Source organism: Saimiri boliviensis, chromosome 12 (genome assembly GCF_048565385.1).
Source record: "Saimiri boliviensis isolate mSaiBol1 chromosome 12, mSaiBol1.pri, whole genome shotgun sequence".
Classification (NCBI taxonomy): Eukaryota; Metazoa; Chordata; class Mammalia; order Primates; family Cebidae; genus Saimiri; species Saimiri boliviensis.
Genome location: NC_133460.1, coordinates 37,992,723 through 38,014,912, shown reverse-complemented (window position 1 = coordinate 38,014,912; position 22,190 = coordinate 37,992,723). Strand labels below are relative to the sequence as shown.

Sequence of the window (22,190 nt, the reverse complement as noted above, 5' to 3'; positions counted from 1 at the left end):
GTTAAATAACATGAAAAGGTTTTAATCATAAATGAATGCTAGTTCAAAAGCATGTAAAAATTTTAACACGACCTTGAAAATACATTCACCTAACTGGTCTTTCAAAATGCTCAAGATCTATGTTTCACAGTAGGATGGTCATTTGTATTTTTGCCATACACACACACTCATATAATCCTATAGTTTTGAAAACTGGTATCAGGTTCCCCCAACATTACAAAAATGCACGACTAACAATATAATTTGAAATTCAAGATAAAGAATAGTCTGTCAAGTTAGAAGGATGTCCCTTTATCAGAAACATTTTGAGTTGAGGGATTTATTTTTTCTTTAAAACAATTCATCTTTAAAAGTATTACTGCTCTGCTTTGCTGACATGCATACTTATTTTAAAAAGGAGGTGGGCAAAGAAAAAAATTTCTTTCGAGAAGAGCTGAAAATTTAGTCTTGGCCTAGAATCTGGGAACAATTGCCTAAAGAATCTAATAGAATCAGTTTGTAGGGTTTTAGTCGTTGTTTTTGAGATGAAGTTTCGCTTTTGTTGCCCAGGAACGATCTTGGCTCACTGCAACCTCCACCTCCTGGGTTCCCGTGATTCTCCTAGCTCAGCCTTCCGAGTGTTAGGGATTACAGTCCAGTGCCACCACACCCAGCTAATTTTGTATTTTTAGTAGCGACAGGGTTTCACCATATTGGCCAGGCTGCACTCGAACTCCTGACCTCATGATCCACCCACCTTGGCCTCCCAAAGTGCTGAGCTTACAGGTGTGAGCCACCGTGCCTGGCCAGGATTTCAGATTTTATGATAAATACGTAACTTAGAGACATGTCCAAGTTAGTTACATGGGCTTCTTAAAACCAGTGTACAATTTTGTTACCAACTTTTACCTACAGTAATACACAAAACTATATACGTAAAAATAGCCATGATCATGTATTATGTAGAAATGTTGCTGTCGGATTTGATTCCCGTCAAGGTAAATGGATTTTAGCAAGCAGAAACTTGGGATTGACTACTATTGAGAATTCATGTATACTAAAATAATGAAAATGTTTACATTTCATCAAATTATATTTGCCCACGTTTTCCATATATTTTGCCATGATTTTCTTTCTAACCTATGAAATTCAAAGTCTAGTATCTTTAAAAATATTTATGAACTATTTCCTTAATTCTTTTATTGCTAATTATTCAGCTTTCATGTTCTTTTTTCTGAATCAACAATGAACGCAATGTTTCTGCTCTGAGTCTTTGAAGAGTATTACTTAAACAAACACTTGTCCTCAAATTTTTACTTTTAAGAAAAAGATCATACAATTTAAAATCCATGTGCTTGATTAGCTGGAGTGGGGAAAAAAGAAAACCTTCCCACGCCTTTGATCTAATCTTGTGACTATTTCTGTCAGGATATGTGGCTTAGTGATCAAAAGACTTGACATTATGTGCTCCAGTTCCTTCTATGTCCTCAGTTCAAGTGCTTACCATTCCTTGGGCCAGAATTCTGGATCATTAGATTTTAAAACATGACTAATTTAAATCTAGTATCAATTTTAAGTAAATTTTCACTATTGGCTCCTTTATTGGATCTATCTTCACTAAATATCTATGAAGATGAATAAGAAGTTATCACCCCTTTATTATTGACCTGGCTGACTTATAAAATTAAGCAGAATAACATTCATCAATCATTTTGACTGAAAACTGTGAAGATACAAAAGCCACATTTTCTCAGCGTTATTACCAATGCCAAGAAAATCAAGGTCAAAACAGGTCCTTCTGAGATTGTATTAAGAAATTAATGTAGCTGAATCACATCCTATATACTTTCCAGGTTAATATGAAAAGATGATAATTTTTCTTTGAAACTTTCAAGTAGAATCTGCAAATACATAATTTTGAGAATAATATGTTGCCTTCAAGATACGACTCTATATGTTAGTATTTTAAAGAAACGGATCCTTACAAGACCAAAATAACCCACAGGCCATGAGGGTGGTTTTTCTTTCTTTTTTTTTTTGTTTAAACAAATGTGCACCACGATGTTTCAACAAGTAAGACAAATGCCATGAATGTGAAAGCTGCAGTTTGCAATATGCCACATTTAGAACCCAGGGAAGGTCAATTAGGCAGAGGTGGTAGTCATTCTAATTAAACAATCAGGTAACTTCATGACAAGTTGATTTGCAGCATCAAGTGTCCATTTAAGTTTCTTTTTTCTTGATGATCAGAGGTCCCACGTTGTCTCCAGTCTCTTCATTGTGTTTTGTGTGAGATCCATCACAGAATGGGAACTAGGAAGAGAAAGAAAGAATGAAACATCTAATCCCCAAATCAGTATTATGCTTGGCAGAGTGGATGGTGATGCTTAATTCATGTAAGATAACACAAAGATTTTCTTGTTTATCTTATATACGGGCTTTCTTAAAGAGCCTATGTAAAGTACATACACTACTTAGTAGGGGGAAGAAATCGACTTGTGCATAATGCACATATCACTTATTGAATTTCATTGTGATATCTGATGAGTGTTGAAGACCTATTTTATGTTTATATACTAGTTACATTTCTTTCTAGTTAACTATGTCTATTGTCTATTTAATTCTAAGAGTTTAAGTTCATTTATTTAAAATCAATTTGTGGTTGGGTGCGGTAGCTCATGCCTACAATCCCAGCACTTTGGGAGGCTGAGATGACTGGACCATTTAAGGTCAGGAGTTTAAAACCAGCCTGGTCAACATGGTAAAACCCCATCTCTACTAAAAATACAAAATTCAGCCAGGCATGATGGCGAGTGCCTGTAATCCCAGCTACTTGGGAGGCTGAGGCTTCAACCAGGGAGGCGGAAGTTGTGGTGAGCTGAGATTGCACCACTGCACTCCAACCTGGGAGATGGCAAGACTCCATCTCAAAAAAAATCAATTTGCCTATTATCCCTTTGTTGATGTTTGCAGCAATCTTTCCGAAATCTTTTCATTTGGTTCATTTTTTCATATTCTCAATTTCTCCACTTTCATACAAATATGCCAATATTTCCCTTTTCAACATCATTCATGAAGACATCTTTCTTCTAGAGATGTGACAAATATAAATTTCCATCCCTTTTCATGATTTCACATCTTAGATATAACTGATGTTTTGGTGTCCAGTGGGAGGGAAAGGGACAAAACTAAATTTCTAACAGTGTTTCTCAGAGTATGCTCCAAAGAAGCTGAATCCTGCAAGACACTCTGATTTGGTTTCATTGTGTTTGAAAAACATATCATATAGCCCATTTGAGTCACAGCACACATTACTAATTTTGCTATAGAAACCAGAATTTTTTCCCAAAGTTTTTTAAGGTGACTGGACTTACGGACACTTCACATTTTGATTTCTATTAAGAGTTTTCTGTTGAGCACACTTTGCAAATGTTAAGATCCTGTTGCTTCAGTATTACCGAATGCTATTGCTTCCCACATTCTTATACCTTTATTCATAATTTGATTGAAATAAATTCTACATATAAAAGCACCTATCTATGTTATGTTGATCAGCCTGTTACACCGGAATATTTGTATTTTAAACATTTCAGTGTTTTGTAGGGCTAGTTTTTCTTCATTATTCTTCTTTGTTAACTTTATGAAACTTTATTACTTTATTCCTCCAGATAAGCTTGAGAATGTTTTTTGCCAAGTCTTAATTTCTTTTGCAGTTTTTCATCCTCAGATCTCATGTATATTCTGGTTAAGATTATTGCTGTCATGTTTTAATCATTATTACAATTATTTTCATATCTGAACACTCTTGCTATGTAAATTTTTTTTTTTTTTGAGATGGAGTCTCCAGGCTGAAGTGTAGTAGCACGATTTCGGCTCACTGCAACCTCTGCCTCTGGGTTTCTAGCGATTCTCCTGTCTCAGCCTCCTGAGTAGCCGGGATTACAAGCATGCGCTACCACACCCAGGTAATTTTTGTATTTTTAGCAGAGATGGAGTTTCACCATGTTGGTCAGGTTGGTCTCACATTCCTGATCTTATGATCTGCCTGTTTCAGCCTCCCAAAGTGCTGGGATTACAGGTGTGAGCCACCGTGCCCTGCCATAAAATCATTTTTTAATAAGTATATCCCTCTCTATTGTAAAATGAAAAAATAAGAATTTAATAGTATTTCAGTAACTCCTCAGGTAATGAAATGTTTTACACTTAGAAGGTATAATTATCAGTAATTTTTTTGTTTCTTCTATATCTTTTATTTCTATTTCATGTCAAATGGCGAGAGCTAGCATCTTTGCATTAATCTTGATGCTTTGAATGTATCTACACTCTAGAATCTAGAGTTTCTCTGTTTAGTCTAAGGTATGCTGTTGCTCTGAAGAAACCTATTTAGAAGAGTAAAGTAAGAGGAGTCTTAGCCTGAGAAACAAGTACCTCATTATGTTCAATGAAAGGAATATAGCAGATAAGTGAAACGCGATAATAATGGTATTTAATCTTAAACTTTGATATCCAAAAGTCTACTTAATGTTAAAAAGTAATCAAAATTTAATCTATCTGTAAATAATTGAAAGAGGCACTAAATTTGCTAAAAATTACAGAAAAACTCAAGGTATTTGTACAACTTCTATTTCCAGATATAAATTGTATCCTGTCATAGTGGGCAGTGTAAATGCAGCATATGTAAAGTTTACATTATTTCTTATTTTGAGGTCAATAAGATGTGGTAAACAGTATATTCATATTAAAAACAAGCCCTTGACACAAAAACATAAAGTCAAGCTTTCAGTTTTTTCTTGGCGTGGATGAGGAAGGAGGCTATAAAAATGAAACTAAATTATCCCACAGCAAAATACAGCATTTCAAAGTGACACATGTTTAATAAACAAACACAGATGATTTTAGTGAGTATAAAAGTTTACATTGTAAAGACTATTTTTATAAATAGCACACACAAAAAACTTCACTGTACAGTTAAATCCACATAGGCTGTATTTCTGAAAAATAAAGTATTTCTAAATAAGAAGCTACAAATAACTTACTGAAATGGCATGTTTAATTTTTATTTTTTGGCCAGGAGCGGTGGCTCATGCCTGTAATCCCAGCACTTTGGGAGGCCAAGGCAGGTGGATCATGAGGTCAGGAGTTTGAGACCAGTCTGGCCAAGATGGTGAAACCCTGTCTCGACTAAAAATTAGCTGGGTGTGCAGTGGGCGCCTGTAATCACAGCTACTCGGGAGGTTAAGGCAGGAGAATCACTTGAACCCAGGAGGCAGAGATTGCAGTGAGCCGAGATAGTGCCACTGCACTCCAGCCTGGGTGACAGAGCAAGACTCCAGCTCAAAAACAAAAAAACTATAAAACAACTTTTATTTATTTTTAATCTCATGTTGAAAATATTAGATATTAACATTTTCTCAAATTATTTTCCTCCATATACAGAATCAATAGGAGAAAGCTACAGAAAAATATACAAAGAAAATCTTACAAAATATTTGTCATGTATCTAAAATGAGAATACATTTTTTCTAATAACCCAAGTCTGCCTAAAAACTGAAATCAGCCTGTTTCTTCATATTCTTAAAAGCAAACAAATAAAAAAATAAATATTTCTCTAAAAAGCAATGCGTAGTTAATCCTGGTTATCTGTTAATAAACTTTCATGGGATTAAAGTATATAAAGCTTTTATACCTTCAAGATGTAAACTAGATATTAAAAATAATTTTGTTCAGAGACATATTTTTTAATGGCACTTTTTATATCACTTAGCCCCAGGAATTACTGTCTTCTGTGTCTTGCTTTATTTCTGACCTATGCAGGAGAAATATAATGTGTGGTGGATATAAACTTTTTGTTTTTTTTTAAAAGACAGGGTCTCCCTCTGTTGCCCAAGCTGAAGCACAGTGGTATAATCGGAGCTCACTGAAGCCTCAATCTCCCAGGCTCAAGTGATCCTTCCATCTCAGCCTCCTGGGTAGCTAGGACTATAGGTGCATGCCACCACACTCAAATAATTTCTAAATTTTTTGTGGAAAAAAGGTCTCATTACATTGTCCATCACATTCCCAAAGTGTTGGAATTACGACCCTAAGCCACTGTGCCCGGCATTATATATTTTCAAATACAAGGTAGGAAGTACAGAAGTTTTTATATCAAATACTGTACGATAATATAATTAACCCTCTTTCACTAAAAATTTTGAAATGTTAAATTGTTAAGCAAAAAGTAAAATTACAAAAAAACCCCACAAAGAATATTAAATTCAGTTCGTGTAGTATTGATACTTACTTCATTCTAAGATGTCAGTGTTTGTTTACTAACAAATCCTGGAAAACGTCTGTAAGTCAAATTGGCTGGATTTCCTTTATGTCCAGAAAACATCCTTTTATGTTTGTTAACCCAATATGAACACTACAAATCCCAAGTATCTTTAAAAGTGGGGAAGAAAGGGTTAGAAGAAGTTGGAATAAAAGTCTAGTAGAAAAAACACTGGAGATCCTTGCTCTCTACCTGGAAAGGTAGCAATGCTATATGGATCTTCATAAAAAGATAAGATTTCTTTTTAATGACCCCACATCTCAAGTTATGTCTGTTTTGAGGGTAACTCAAGATAGAAACAAATTTGACTTATCTCTTCCACCTGAAACAATTTTCTTTTAAAGACAATCTTCCTTCTCTGAACTTCATACTTTGCATTAGAGATTTGACTTTGTATCCAAAGTAAGTTGCCTGGCACCATTCTGGCTCATTATCATAAACTGCTCAGAAAAATATACTTGTTTTGGTTGAGAAAGAAAACTGAAGTAGTAAGATTTTTGAGACTACCCTAGAGATTATGACATTTTATACCATTCTTATGTACGTACTTAAATAAACCTAAGACAGTAGCTATAATATGAAAAGGTACAAAGAGAAATTAAGATTTTTACAAGACTGTCTTTATGTGGATTGGCCAAGGAATGTCACCAACATTCAGAATATTGTTTTTATGAAGAAACAGACTCAGTAGAACCCACTTCTAAGCCATTAATAGCATGGAGGCTTTCTCTTTCTCCCCCAGCCCTTCCCCGCCGAGCCAAAAATATCCCAGGATCAAGCCCACTATCAACAACAAAACAAAAATATTACAACTCAAATCTAACACTGTAAATGAAAGACAGTGAGTGTAAGTATGTCCAGCTGCATTTCATTTCAATTTCAGTTGAGCACCTGATGTTAACTGGTAAGACTTTCTTCTCCTTCTTCTTAGTCTGTATTCTTATGCTGTTCTTGTTTGAACTGTCTCCTATGTGGCCATCATACAACATAGCGAATGATGTAAACCTACCTGAAGTTGCAGGCATAGGAATCTAGCAATACTACATCCCATACCCTGCCCTCTTACATCAGAATTCTTTCATCTTCTTGTTTCAAAAGCAAAACTCTCTCTTCCTTTTTAAAGCTGAGTTTCACATCTGTGCTCTTACTCTCATTTCCTTCCACCCTTTGTCAAGATGCCACTGTCTCAAATAGTATCTTTCCCGGTAGTCACTTTAATCATTTCCTCTATACTGGCTCCTTTCATTCTCACTTCAAATATGGATAGCCCTTTTGTGAAATACAGTTGGTCCCATCTGTGCCTGTGGGTTCCACATCCATGGATTCAACCAACTGCTGATAGATAATACTCACTAAAACAATTGTATGGGTACTGAACATGTATAGCATAGTTTTTTTTTCCTTGTCATTATTCTCTAAACAATACAGTATAACAACTGTTTACATAGCATTCACACTGAATTAGGTATTATATGTAACAGAGAGAAGATGTAATAATTTAAAGTATACAGGATTATGTGCATAGCTTCTAGGCAAATACTGTCATTTTAAATCAGGGGCTTGAGCATTCTCAGATTTTGGTTATCCATGGGAGGTCCTGGAACCAATCCACGGATACCGAGGGAAGACTTAACAATAAAATAAGCCAATTTCTGGGCCAGGCACAGTGGCTCATACCTGCAATCCCAGCACTCTGGGAGGCCAAGGCAGGTGGATCACCGGAGGTCAGGAGTTCAAGACTAGCCTGGCCAACATGGTAAAACTCCATCTCTACTAAAAATACAAAAATCAGCCAGGCACGATGGTGCATGCCTGTAATTCCAGCTACTCAGCAGGTTGAAGCATGAGAATCGCTTGAATCCGGAAGGCAGAGGTTGCAGTAAGCCAAGATCATGCCATTGTACTCCAGCCTGGGCAACAGAGTAAGAAACTGTCTCAAAAAAAAAACGATAAGCCAATTTCTGAAACATCAGATGACATACCAATGCTGGCAAGAGAAGCACTGGAGAAAAGGGAGGGATATGTTCTAAAAAATCTAATTTCTGCCCATTACTAAGCGATCTGATTCATTAGGGTTGGGAAATCTGTTCAAAATGTTACAGACACACAACAGGTTACTAGAGACTGCACCTTAAGAATGAATTAGAATTGAAGTTTATATTGCATAAAACTTTTTTTTCCATTGGTAAAAAGATGTTTAAATTTTATTATAAACACAACTGGTTTGTATGAGGGCAAAATTACTGACTATAACCTCAATGTAGCCACTTAATCAAAGGTATTAATTACAAGTCTTCCGTGAACTGGCATGTAAGTGTGTGACTTGGCACCTATGTGATATAATCTTAGAACAGGAATGTGGAGTGTTTCCCAAAGTGTTTGAAGAATAACAACATTTGTTAACTTGGATAATATTCAAAGCAAACTATTAATTGATTCACGTAGGAATAAGTGCCCAAGATGCAGTGAAAATTCAGGACTGACAAATCCCAGACACAAAGAGGATCACTAAATGTCATAAAAGATAAGCCAGAGAAGCCAGGTGTGGTGGCTCATGCCTGTAATCCCAGCACTTTGGGAGTCTGAGGCAGGCAGATCACAAGGTCAGGAGTTCGAAACCAGCCTGACCAACATGGTACAACTCAGTCTCTACTAAAAATACAAAAATCAGCTGGGCGTGGAGGTGCGCACCTGTAATCCCAGCTACTCAGGAGGCTTAGGCAGGAGAATTGCTTGAACCCAGGAGGCAGAGGTTGCAGTGAGCTGAGATCCTGCCACTGAACTCCAGCCTGGGTGACAGAGCAAGACTCTGTCTCAAAAAAAAAAAAAAAAAATAAGCCAGAGGAAAAAAGGCATGAAAAAACTGGAAATAAAATGACTGGTCTCATTCCCTCTCTTGAAGTCCACCTACAGGAAATGGCAGTCCCTGGCCGAACCACCTGGAAACTCTAAATTGTAAAATGAAAGAATAATCCTGGAATATTTTGAATTATAAAGTCTAATAAACATTTATACTACTAGTTTGTGTCCATTGGTGATTCTTCCTGGAATATTTGAGATTTTAGTTCATGAAAGCACATAATTACTTTATTGGATTCTTTGCCCTCTGGGAAAACCCGATCAAAGCAAACTCCCTTTACTTGATCTCAAAGCCAAGCCGTAGTGTTCATTCAAGCAATTATCTTGTTTTCTTTTCCATTCACTGTTTCATCTACTGAAAGAGTAATCTGACATAGACTTCTGGCAATTCTTTATTACTTAATTCACACTTTAACACACTTGGACATAGCTTCTATTCTAATTATTCCATTGAAATGACACCAAAAGGGCAATTGCACAATCTTTAACAGTTTAGTCTATTCATTCACGTAGTTGCCTTTGCACAGGCCAATGTTCAGTTCAAAATCTTCGAAACTTTTCCCTCTTCCACTTTGAAGCTATGATATTTTTAGTTTTATTCTAACCTCTCTGGCCCATTCCATCTCCTTAAATGGCTTTTGTCTCCTTTCCAAAACGCAGAAAATTCCCCAAGATTTCATATTTAGCCCTTGATTTTTATCTATATCAAAGATCAGTTGCATTCCTACACTTGACTCATCAGTTTTGCTGATCTCTATCTCCAACCCTGACGTCTCACATTTCACATTGTCTGCTGTGCATTTCCATTCAACTGTCATCTCAAATTCACTCTCTGAAACAGAACTCCTTATTGTCGTCCTGGAAAATTAGCCTTTCACCTTGAAGCTTTTATTTCTGTTAATGGCATAAAAGATTTTCAGTCTCCAACATTTGCAGTTTATTCAAATGCTACCAATTTTTCTCACATCAGTTTAACTTCCAAGTATATGACTATGCTTTTGCAGAAGACATGGTGTAGTTTTATTTTTAATTTAAAAAAAAAAAAAAAGGAGAGAGAGCTTGGGTCTCACCATGTTGCTCAGGGTGGCCCTGAACTCCTGGCCTGAAGTGATCCTCCTGCCTTGGCCTCTCAAAGTGTTAGGATTACAGGCATGAGCCACTGCACCCAGCCTCATGGTGTAATTTCTTCCTTTTAGCTTCCATTTATTTAGATCACTTACACTACGTGACATCTGTTTTACTCTTCAACGCTCCTCACGCATGTACACATAGTAGATATTAAATGAACTATCTAAGATCACTTACTAAAGAACTATCAAAACTCCAACTTAGAAATTCCAAATTTCTAGATGTATCACTTTATTATTTTCTAGTAACCTCACTAGTATTTATCAACAATTCCAAATTCCAAATGAATCTGCAAGAAAGGACACGTGAACAAAGGTGAAATGGATAAAGAAGATAGTCTGGTTATTTTACTACCCTCCCCCAAGGAATAAATCTAAATTGAGGAGTCTTTTAAGGACCACTGTGAGGAGTTTGTGGCTCCAGACATGGGGAGCTCCTTGACAGGGGTTTCAAACATAGAGTTATGACACTTATATCAGGGTGCTAGCTGTGGAAATGGAGACAAAAGAGCAGAGACATGAAACATTTTGGGGAAAGAGTCAGCGGAATGCACTGACTTCTACGTAAAAGACTGGGGAGAAAAACCACAGCTCACTGAAGGATCTAAGCATGTAAGATCAGAAGAGGGTTATGCCATTAACAGAAACAGCCTGGATGACAGAGCAAAACTCTGTCTCAACAATAACAAAAAAGGGATATCATAACAATATCTGGGGATACAAGTCTGACAGAATAATTTAGAAACATAACATTAAAAATGGTACCATATGAAGGAATTGCTTTCCTCACCTTTTTGGACCTCCAACAACGGCAATACACAGCTTTATCTCCCAAATCCTCCATGTCAAAAGCATGTACTATCTTGGGGTTGTCTTTCTGGATATGAAGGTTTATCATAGCTTTATTTCGATGATCTTTAACATAAAATCTTTTGTAAGCTAGATAACCAATTGCAGCTGTCCCAGCAGCAATGGTAACTGCTGCGATCCATTCAACTAGAGCAGGGAAGGAAAACAAATAATCATCAGAACCAAGATATAAGCCAATGATATCACATGAATGTTCAGAAAATCCAGTCTTTGAGTATTAAGCATCCTAACAGTCCAAGGTTTTCAATGTTAACAAAATGACCAGACCACATTGGAATAATGGTCCTTTGTTATTATGACTTTCCCTGGCAATTACTAGAGCAATTGTGTATTTTCTATTGAGTGATGACAGCTACATAAGAAGAGGAAACTTAAAATTATTATTTTAAAGCTGGAGTAAAATACCCTAAAGCTCAATAATTATTTAAAAAGTGTTTATAAGTAGATTTTAAATAATATGTGAACCTGCAGGTATCTATTACTTCAAAAAAAAAAAGCCCTAACACATAAAAATTCAGATCACAAATAATATGGTATGCTAACAAAAATGACTCATTATAATTTAAATAGCAAGATCCCTTAGTGATTTTTAAATGATTTAATTTACCAAAACTCACTTGCAACTATTGCAGAAAGCTGTAAGAGAAATGATACTCAAAGAAACAGACAAACAAAACCAAACCACCTTAATGTTAAAATATTCAAAGGAATGTACGTAGCAGGATTTCCAGGTTTCAAAGTCCTTTTTCATTCAAAAGTCCTTTTTTTAAAAATTGAAAGTGTTTTCTCATTAAAATAAAAATCAGAATGTACTAATTTCATATTTTGTAGGAAATACGATTAATATGTTTTATTTCATAAATTTAAAAATTCATTTTAAATTTAATGGCATTATTCTACTTTATAATATTAATAATAAAACTGTTGGACTAACAAGCCATCTAGTTATTCTTTTCAAGCAGCTTTTCAAGTCTTTAGAAACCCAAAGGCTTAACAACTACCCCAGCTCCAGGCAATGATGGAGAGAAGAAAGTTCTGCATAATCTGGTTAGCCTCAGTCTCAGAGGAGAGTTGTCTATTCCCAGCATGGAGTGGGCTGCAGGAAGAAGTTGAACGGGTCAGGATAAACACACGGGACTCCTTCCCAGCACTTCCTGAGTCAGATCTTCAGTGTCTGAAACAAGTTCCCAGACTATCAAATAAAGCCTTAGAGAGATAAGTACAAACAAAACAAAACAAAACAAAACAAAACAAAACAAAACACCACACACACACACACATTCCAAGGCCAAATAAAAACACATAATGACTAATTAGCTTCATAATTTACTTGCATTATTGAGTCAAGTTTTTTATTTTACCATACCTAATAGTACCTTACATAAAATTGGGGCTCAATCTTCTAAAACTGAATAGAAAGGATCATTCTCAGTTTCTTGTTTCCTGGTCTTCTTTTCTAGTTTATTTAATAATTTAGACTTTATCTAAATTACTAAATTTAGACTTACTTTATCTAAATTATTCCTGCATTTTGCTCATCTCGTAAGAGAGCATTATTTCTGCCTCTTCTGGTTTATCCTCACTTTCTAATTAATATATTACTTGGATTCTGTTTTCAACCACGGTAGTATTTTTCTTAACAAATTAATTTATACTGCTTTCCTTCCCATAACATTTCTTTTATTCCCTTCTATAATTCCCTAATAAACAATAATATTTTCTCTTTCCCAGGTCTGCATGACTGAGAAGACAAGTTAATACGTTATCTGACAGCTTCAAACCTTTGGCCTCATCAGAGGATGTTTTTAAGTAGGTACACATTACATGTAGATTTATCTAGAATTTTAGTGCTGCTTCACGGTATTACCCTGAGGTGACTCCAAGCAGGGCTGCAACTTTGCTGTGACTTCTAGCTAGATTCATGATCTTCTTTTCTAATGTTATTTACCATGGAACTTTCTTAAGAAAATATTCCCTATGCCAGGAGCTGTAGCAATCCACTTCTTTGCTAATGGAAAGCCACTTTGAATAGCTAATGTACCTATCACAAGATGGGCTAAGACATTGCTTTGCATAGTGTATGCACCATAACATTTGCTGACCACTGTCTTTAGTACAAACTTAAAGGGAAGCAACATCCCAAAAAGACTAAAATAACACAATTCCCTAAGTGCTGTCAAGTTTAATTACACCTTACTTTTTAGGTGACTCATAAAGTACTTAATATCATATTTATTTGGATGGCACCTACAAATTGCAAAAAGTGCTGAGATCCAAAGAACAACTACAATTGGCTAGTATTAATTTGTTTCATGATCTAAAAAGAGAATAGGAATTTCTACATGAAACTTCATCATGATAGGTAAAAACAATCTCTCCTAGTCATTAAAACATTCTTCTTCCCTTCTTTTTTCTCAGATAATTAACCAACTGCACCAATAGGTGACTTTTAAAGCTTTACCTCCCTTGGACTTTGTGATGGTGGGAGAGATGACTGAACAACTGACATGGAAAAGAGGTAACACCAAAGGCATCATGAAAGAAATGGAAACTGACTCCAGATATCCAAGTCTGGCTGTTTCATGGGGATTCAAAACACACACTTTGTGCTCCTACCACTAGTAAAGGCAACTTACAACCTGATATAAATGTCACAGTCCATGTGTTCAAGGAAAATACCTTTGTATTTGCTCCAAGGTCTTGAGAAAACAATTTCCATTTTTTTTTCTTCCCTTCCCAAATTCTAATTCTCTAATCTCATTAGGGATAAATGCAAGAGTTCCCAGAAGTAAAAAAAAAATGTTGCTATTTTATCATTTCATGACTGCAGCCAGAATCAGTCTTTTCTGGCAAAAAGCTGTGGATGCCACTGGCAACTTTAAAGGAAAAGGAATAGACAAAAATGATGAAAGGTCCATAAGTCAAAAATTAGGACAAAGAAAGAACTGAAGACCTGAGAAATTAAACAAATAAAAATAGCAAAATACAAATAATCCTTTATAACCGGGTATATGCCTATCAGGAATTGTCACAATCTCAGAAGTAACAAGCGACAATCTGAGACCCAATTCTTAAAGATATTTTCATTGGCACCTTTCAGATACTAGTTCAGACTTGGAATCTAGAAAAATCCGGATAACTCTTTTTTTTTTTTGAGACAGAGTTTCTATTGCCCAAGGTAGGGTACAGAGGTGTGATGCCAGCTCCATTGCAACCTCCACCTCCTGAGGTCAAGCGATTCTCCTGCCTCAGCCTCCTGAGTAGCTGGGATAATAGGTGTGCACCACCAGACCTGTCTAATTTTTTGTATATTTATTTTTTTAGTAGAGACAGGGTTTCACCATGTTGGCCAGGCTGGTCTTGAACTCCTGGCCTCAAGTGATCCACCCACCTCGGCCTCCAAAAGTGCCCGGGATTACAGGCATGAACCACTGCACCTGGCCCCTGAGCATTATTTTCTTCTTCTGGTTCATCCTTGCTTTTCTTTTCTTTTCTTTTCTTTTTTTTTTTTTTGAGAAAGAGTCTCACTCTGTTGCCCAGTCTGGAGTGCAACAATGCAATCTCAGCTCACTGCAATCTCTGCCTCCCGGGTTCAAGCAGTTCTCTGGCCTCAGCCTCCTGAGTAGCTGGAATTACAGGGGCCTGCCATGCCACTACATCCAGCTAATTTTTGTATTTGTAGTAGAGACGGGTTTCACCATGTTGGCCAGGCTGGTCTGGAACGCCTGACCTCATGTGATCCACTCACCTCGGCCTCCCAAAGTTCTGGGATTACAGACATGAGCCACCACACCTGGCCCACAATTTTCTTTTCTATAGACATTTTTCAAGTTAATTTCTGTAGTTAGGTCAAACCCCACCCTACCAGACCTTGTATAATCATGTTTTATATCTATACAAACACCATAAAAGACCAAAAATGCAGAGAAAGGTAACATTTCTAAATAATCCTCCCCTTTGCTTATTATTGCATTGGCATACTATAATCTTTGGCTTTCTCTCTTAAAGTTATTCAGAGAGAGAAAACATAAACTTGTTCCCAAACTCCAAAGCCTTGTTTGTAACTCAGTCTGGCTGTTTGTTTTTTTTACCGTGAGGATTATTTTGCTTTAACTTAGAAATCTTTCTCGGCTTCTTTTACCTTAGCCCGTTTTCTGCTATAAACTGCCCTCTTCAGACCACCATCAACTGCCACAGAATCATAATGTTTCTCCTCTTCTATCAGGAGAGGGGGAGGGGAGCTGTGTTCAAACCCTTCCCTCCCTTAGATCTCTCATAGACTGGCAGGCTGTGCTTGGTAATATTTTTTTTTCCTCAAGTCCTGGCATATAGATGGTATTCAATAATGTTGGTTCAGTCAAAACAAATAATGGGCCGGGTGCGGTAGCTCAGGCCTATAATTCCAGCACTTTGGGAGGCGGAGGCGGCTGGATTATGAGGTCAGGAATTTGAGATTAGCCTGGCAAATATGGTGAAACCCCTTTTCTACTAAAAATACAAAAATTAGCCAGGTGCGGTGGTGGGCGCCTGTGGTCCCAGACACTTGGGAGGCTGAGGCAGGAGAATTGCTTGAACCCAGGAGGTGGAGGTTACAGTGAGCTGAGATCGTGCCATTGCACTCTAGCCTGGGTGACACAGCAGGACTCCGTCTTGGGGTGGGGAATAAAAAAGAAATAATGGATGACTAATTTAAATTTGTAATTCCTATATGTAATTTTTCTATCCTAACATTGGATTGCTCTTATACTAAATGACTTATCTTTACCCTCTTCTTAATCTGTTGTATCAGGATGTGGAATTTACTCCCTGATGTAAAAAAGCAAAACAAAACAAAACAACTTCAGGCATATATAAGAAGCTATGTTTAAAAAAACTTTATTATGGACCATTTCAGACACACACACGGAATACTATAATGAACTCCCATTTAACTCAACTAGCTCTAACAACCACCAATTTGCTTATAGGAGCTAACCCCTTTATTTTCAGTATGAGCCTATGATCCATACATTCCTTTTCAGACAAAAACTGTTAAATAGTTACTTTAAATGACTTGGTGAATTTAGTGAACCAAAATTGTATTTTCCTATGTTGAGGTTAAATGAATTAGAAAATTAGTTTCAATAAAATACACAAGAATATGAAAGAGAGTAAGAATTTATGAAATGTAACTTTGGTTACATGCACTGTAATGATCAGAGTTTGGGATAGATAACAAAGTACAAGGTGAACAGACAAATTCCTATTTTGCAAGTTGAGGGTAAAGTAAAATAAAGTGATTTCAGGGGAAGGCAGGTTAACGAAGGCCTTTTAAATTTATTTGGTTTGGCTGGCTTTTTTTTTTTTTTTTTTTAAAGATGAGGGTGAATTATGAGTGACTTTAGGCTGAAGAGAAGAACATCTTTATGAAGTGCTAAAGATTTATAAGCAACAGGTATCACTGAGGCAAGGATTTAAGCAAAAGAAAACAACATCTGGAGGTCAGGGAGAGAGAACAGCCCAGGCGTCTCCAAACTTTTTATACAGGGGGCCCGTTCACTGTCCCTCAGACCGTTGGAGGGCCGCCACATACTGTGCTCCTCTCACTGACCACCAGTGAAAGAGGTGCCCCCTTCCTGAAGTGTGGCGGGGGGCCGGATAAACGGCCTCGGGGGGCCCCTGTAGTTTGGGGATACCTGGAATAGCCTAAGAGTTAACACCTTCCTTGCAAATAGAAGGGAGATCATTACAGGTGAGAGCTATCAATGAGTGCTGGAGTTATAAAGGAGCAGGATGATGTTCAGAAAAGTTATCTATTTGGATATGAGGAGGAATCAGAAGAGACTGGACACGTAGGCAGTGAGGGGCACTTAGCACTAGAAAATGTAATAAACTAATGGTCTTATGGACCATACTGGTATCAAGAGCTATCTCAATGACCAGGATCTTAAGACTATTTCAGTTCCAATCCTTCATTCTCATTGCCTCTGCCTGATTCCAGTTCTGGTCTGGTCCCCGTTAAGTTTTATTTATAAACTACCTTTTATTTTTCTTCTGAAAATGAACAAGAGTTATGTATATGTACATATACACACTTTATATTTAACATATATTTATACAGTGCTTACCATTGTCACATATCATTCTAAGCTCTTTATAATTATGAATTTGAGAAGAGACATGATATCTCCCAAATTAAAAGATCTAAATTAATTTTCAATCTGTAGGAACAAATTTGGTTTAAAGATTGAGAGAAGAACCAAACTTCTGTGTGATCTAAACACTAAAAGTTAAATTCCCTAGACATTCTCTGTTCCTACCTTGCCTACCTACTACTATATTATGAGGAGGAAAGTGTTGGTGGAAGAGATTTACAAAGGCTTTGGGCCTCTCCCTACAGTATTCATAACAACTTTAATGCTTTTTGATGAAATAAAAAAGTAGTCATGGCAGGGTGTAGTGTATGTAATCCCAGCACTTTGGGAAGCTGGGGGACCAAGGAGCCTCACAACAATATTGAATACCTCCAGTTGAAGCCAATAACCTTCTTCATTGATTGCCTATTCTTTATACAATGGAAAATGATTGGGAAAGTTGCCTTTGAATTCCCCTATGGTTAGACTTAAAAAACAAAACAAAACAACAAATTGTCTTGTTTAAAAAACCAATCTTGCAGACTAGCCTGCAAAGAGTGGTAAGTTCTAGGGGGTTCACCTGTTTCACGTTTCAATAATATGCTACCTAAACAGAATTTAGTGTTCATGTACACAAAATGATCCCACATTTTAAACACATATTGTGGAATCTTTTGGTCCACCTCAAACATGTTCAGTGTTCCTGTAAAATTAAAAATATCAGCAGCACAAGTTACATGAACATCTCATTTCACAAGTCTTAATCCTAAGAGAATATAGTTTTTTAAAAAACAAAAACAAAAATTACAACCTATTTTAAATGCACCAAGCTGCCTCTATTAAAAAAGTCTCAAGATGAGTATCCTTTAAAATAATTTTTGCAAATAGTAATTTCTGTATCATCAGTAAATTCGAAATGTCATGTCACCCTTACTCTGCCAGGTAAATTCTGACAACAGAAGTGGAACTCTCCAATTTTTGGAAACTACCTCTCTATGAAAAAATTAGGGCTCAACTTAGTAGGAACTTTATATTACCTGACACTACAGATGCTCAATATTTACTGAACGTATTTTTAATTAACCTCTGGGACAATCTCTATGCAAAACCTTGCCAAGTGGCGTTTCATATGGGGCAAAGATCACACATACCGTGTGTCTGGTACACAGTATTATAGTAACAATTATAACATCACCAAGAAAAGTGAAAATCCACACTAAATGACTGCGTTAAAGTATCTCAATTTTATTAAAACGGGACTTTCTGCGAAATACCGTTTCCAAACACTAGGTACTAGCACACGGGAAAGAAGACTCGAAGCTGAAGGTTCAAGGAACGCGGTTTTCAATACTCTATCCTGGACTACTCCCCGCGAGGGCCAGATGCCAAGGGCATAATGCAAAACCAGGAAAACTGAAGACCTCGGATTGGGTTTTATCCCTAAAAAAAAAAAAATCTGCAAAACTAAGATGTGATTAGTCATGCACTGCTTCAGGATCGCAGGAAATCGACGCTGTGGCCCGACGCTGACTGAAACATAAGAAGGGCAAACGGGTTTGCTGTTACTGTTTTCTCTTACCTTTCCTTCTTTCCCAGGCTCTGTGACTTAAAGACATGTATGAAAGAGTCTTAGGGGAGAACAAGAAAAGCTAGCGGCGCGGTCATTAGGTGTAACGGGTTTTGCCTAGTTAGGGGTAACGTGGACCAGAGATGAGACGCCGGCGTGGTCTCAAACCATCAATCCATCCCTGACCTCGCCCCCTTTGGCTGTCCGGCCCGGAACCCGCAGCCGGGCCAAGCGCTTGCCCTTCTGCATCCCAAGGTTATAGGACCGGCGGGCGCGTAGAGCAGGGGTAAAACAACCCAGCCGAGGTGCAGGCGCCGCAACCGCTGCGTCTCGTCAGCCTCACCCGCTCCCAGGCCCCACTTCACCTCGTACGCTGGAACTGGAAGTCAGAGTCATGGCGCCGTCGCTTGCAAGGCGTGTGCACTAGGATACCGAGCACAAACGGGTTCGCGCGGCCGGCGAGAGTCAATGTGCCGGCGGCGTACTCAGGGAGCCGACTTCGCGCTGCTACCGCGCAGGCGCCGCGGCGGGCCGTAAGCACGTGTGTGTGAGCTCGACCCTGGTAGGTGCTGAGCATGCGTAGAACTGTGTCCTGGGCCTTAAGGAAGTCTGAACTACGGATTCTGACAGCCACAGGAGAGGGGAGGAGGAAGACTTAGGTAGCCACTGAGTTTGCGCAACGCCGAGGGGCGGGGCCCTGAAGTGGAGGGACAGGGGCCTGGGAATAGGGAATCCAGGCCAGATTTTACGTCTCTTTCAGGTGTGTGGGCTTCTCGGGGCAGAGACACGTATTAGTAGGACGCTTAACTTGAATCAGATACCTAAGCTTTGACCCCAGTTTTTCTTGCTCGGGGCTTGTGACGACTACCTTCAAGGCCAGGTCTAGCTTTTATATAACATGCCAGTGGCGGACATACAGGAATCAATGACTGAGTCCCATTCCAGAATCTCGCGTAGCTACCGGTGTCCATCCCTTTCTTATATTTTTGAAGTAGTTAGTCATCTACTCAGGACCTTGGAACCTGCGTATCTTAAAGGTCGAGTGGGAGAGAAAAAAAAAATCTTGCTCCTCTCTTTAGAAAACGTGTTCACTTAAAGAAATTAGGATTTTTCTTTATCTTCTACGGCCTTAGTGTCGGATATAATTGTAAAAAAAACAAAACAAAACAAACCAGAATAAAGGTGACTGTGGATATAATTGAAAAAAAAAAATTAGTGTCGGTTCCATTTTTATTTTATTTTTATTTTTTTGGTAAGAGTGGTTTAGAGACAGCAATCCAGGGAGGGAGGTTGAGATTATCTAGAAGGGTGTTTTGAAGGCGTGTCTTCTAATAAGCTGCCTGGTTTTTACTTCTGTTGTTTTTGTGCGGTGTGGGAACTGGAGGGAGGTCACTGCAGTTAGCGGTGGCCTTTAGAGTCACCCTTGGCAATGGCAGAACCTTCCAATTCGAATACCCGACTGCTCCGCACACTTGGAAGTCCCTGGCGTCTCTGAGCCGACCCTCGGGACGCGCTGAAAAGCGCGTTGAATGAATGAAGCCACAACAGCACACTTGGCTTCGAAACGCCCGTGGGTAGGGGTCAGAAGGGCCAGGAGTGGGCTCGCCCCTTCCGTGTCGCGGTCGTCAGTTTCCTGACGCTCAGCTCGCCCGCCCCGGGGTTCCGTCGGACCGCCTCTGGGCATGCTCAGTAGCGACGGCGGCGGCGGCTGTGCAGGCGGCGCTGACGCTCGCGCGGCAGCCGAGGGGACTGGAGGACGGCGGGAGGGAGAGGGGGACGGGGACGGGGAGGGGGCGGGGGCGCAGGAGGTGGGGCCGCAGTTGCCGTCAGGGCCCCAGGGAGCGCGGGGCGCCGCTGCCGCTGCTCCTCGGCACGGTTGTGTCTACTGGGCAGCGCCGGGCAGGCAGCTGGGCGGCGGAGGAGCAGGAGCCGGGAGCCGCGCTCCGCCGAGAGTTGGGCAGAGGAGCGCCCGCACCCCGCTCGGCATCATGGGCCCACTCCCCGGGCCTCAGCGGGCACCAGCCGCGGGAACCCCCGGGCCTCCTCGCGCCAGAGCTTGAGCGACCCCCGGGTTCTCCGGCGCCCCCTCCCTCGCCCTATTTTTTTTTTTTTCCCCTGCTCTCGCTGCCGCTACCGCTTCGGCTCTCCGTTATGGCAACAGAACCACCATCCCCCATCCGGCTCGAGGCTCCGGGTCCCCCAGAAATGCGGACCCCACTGGCGATCGAGGCCACCCCTGAGGGCGCCCCGCAGCCGGCGGGCGGCAGACTCCGCTTCCTCAACGGCTGCGTGCCCCTCTCGCATCAGGTGGCCGGGCACATGTACGGGAAGGACAAAGTGGGTAAGTGGGGGTGGCACGGGGTTCGCCGCTCCCCTTCCGCTTCTGCGAGCCCCCTGCCAGCTGAGGCAGTCTGGCGCTCCCGGGACGGCCTGGACGCCCCCCGGGTGTGCACACCAAACCCCCGGCCTCTTCCGCTGTCCCCCAAAGCCTTGCTACCCGTGCAGAAGGGGCTTGGAAAGTGGGACAATTCCTAGGGTGTGGGTCGTCAGCCTTGCAGCACGGGTGGCAGGGAGAGGCGTGCCTGGTCTCACCCACCCTCCAGGGAGGTTGGGTGTTGATTGGAGACGGCGTTGTTAGTGAAAATAAGGAACTTCATTTTTACTGGACGGGGAAGGAAATTCTCCCCTGAACACAAGGTCTGTTTATTATAGGCGAGTAGCTATTGCAAAAGAAAAGGAATGAAATGCAGTTGATGCTAATCTAGTACTTCTCTGCTGGGTGCAGCTGCATAGCTAGAGGGGAAGAAAAACACTGGGCTTTTTTGGGGGGGAGGTGACAAGGGGAGAAAGCCTGTCGTGACTTATCCGCGATTTCTCCGTGCCCCTTGAGGAGGTTTTTCTGGTGTCTTCCTGATTTCTCTGGGAGGCGTGGTTCCAGTAGTGCAGAAATTCGGATTCCTGGTAGGAAATACACAGAGATATTGTACTAGAATAATGCACAAAATGTTCAGCTATTCTTGTTAATTTTATAAGGCTATGTCATGACCACTGTAATACATTTTCTGAGTTCACAAATTTAAAGCCTATCTCAGTTTAGGAACTGTAATTTATCTGTCTTACTCTTAGTGGTTCCCTGGGCCATGATTACTTGGATAATCTGACGGATGAGTGTGTGAGTATTGTGGCTTTGACCCGGAAGAGCCACTAGAAACAATTTAGTTTATGCTGGTAAAATGATTCGGGTTCAGGCTGCTAATCCTGACATTTTTAGACGAGGTGACTAAGGCCAACCCTGGTTAAGAATGACGTGCCTAAAGTCATGTTACAATGTGTTAAGAATTGTGAAACCAAGAGTTCTTCCT

General features: G+C 39.6%; 2 protein-coding genes across 5 annotated transcripts in view; one reads left to right on the top strand and one right to left on the bottom strand.

Annotated features, from left to right (window-relative positions):
* Positions 1 to 1,994: 1,994 nt before the first annotated feature.
* Positions 1,995 to 19,431, bottom strand: CISD1 (CDGSH iron sulfur domain 1). 4 transcript variants are annotated; one of them, XM_074382257.1, is made up of 4 exons: positions 19,194 to 19,431; positions 12,150 to 12,244; positions 11,069 to 11,274; positions 1,995 to 2,292 (listed from the first exon to the last, which is right to left on the bottom strand). In XM_074382257.1, exons 1-4 carry the CDS (start codon positions 19,403 to 19,405, stop codon positions 2,203 to 2,205), a joined length of 603 nt encoding a protein of 200 aa, XP_074238358.1. In that variant the 5' UTR covers positions 19,406 to 19,431; the 3' UTR covers positions 1,995 to 2,202. The 4 variants fall into 4 exon arrangements, with proteins under 4 accessions (XP_074238358.1, XP_010337650.1, XP_003928757.1 ...); XM_010339348.3 differs by having other exon boundaries at positions 12,150 to 12,322; positions 19,194 to 19,385; XM_003928708.4 differs by lacking the exon at positions 12,150 to 12,244 and having other exon boundaries at positions 19,194 to 19,382.
* A 1,194-nt stretch (positions 19,432 to 20,625) lies between these two features.
* Positions 20,626 to 22,190, top strand: part of IPMK (inositol polyphosphate multikinase) — a 62,745-nt gene continuing 61,180 nt past the window's right edge. The window contains exon 1 of the mRNA XM_039478485.2: positions 20,626 to 21,169. Coding sequence (XP_039334419.1) covers positions 20,980 to 21,169 — 190 coding nt within the window. The 5' untranslated portion in view covers positions 20,626 to 20,979. The remainder of the gene's footprint in view (positions 21,170 to 22,190) is intronic.

Bases quoted from the DNA above. Each gene is read 5' to 3' on its own strand.
- CISD1 (XM_074382257.1), bottom strand. From the start codon at position 19,405: ATGCTCAGCACCTACCAGGGTCGAGCTCACACACACGTGCTTACGGCC. The intron at 12,245-19,193 runs GTGAAGTGGGGC...TTCTTCCTGCAG, and splicing joins TTCCAGTTCCAGCGTACGAG to CCCACTCCATGCTGGGAATA. The intron at 2,293-11,068 runs GTGAGGAAAGCA...TTCTCTTCCTAG, and splicing joins GTTGTTGGAGGTCCAAAAAG to TTCCCATTCTGTGATGGATC.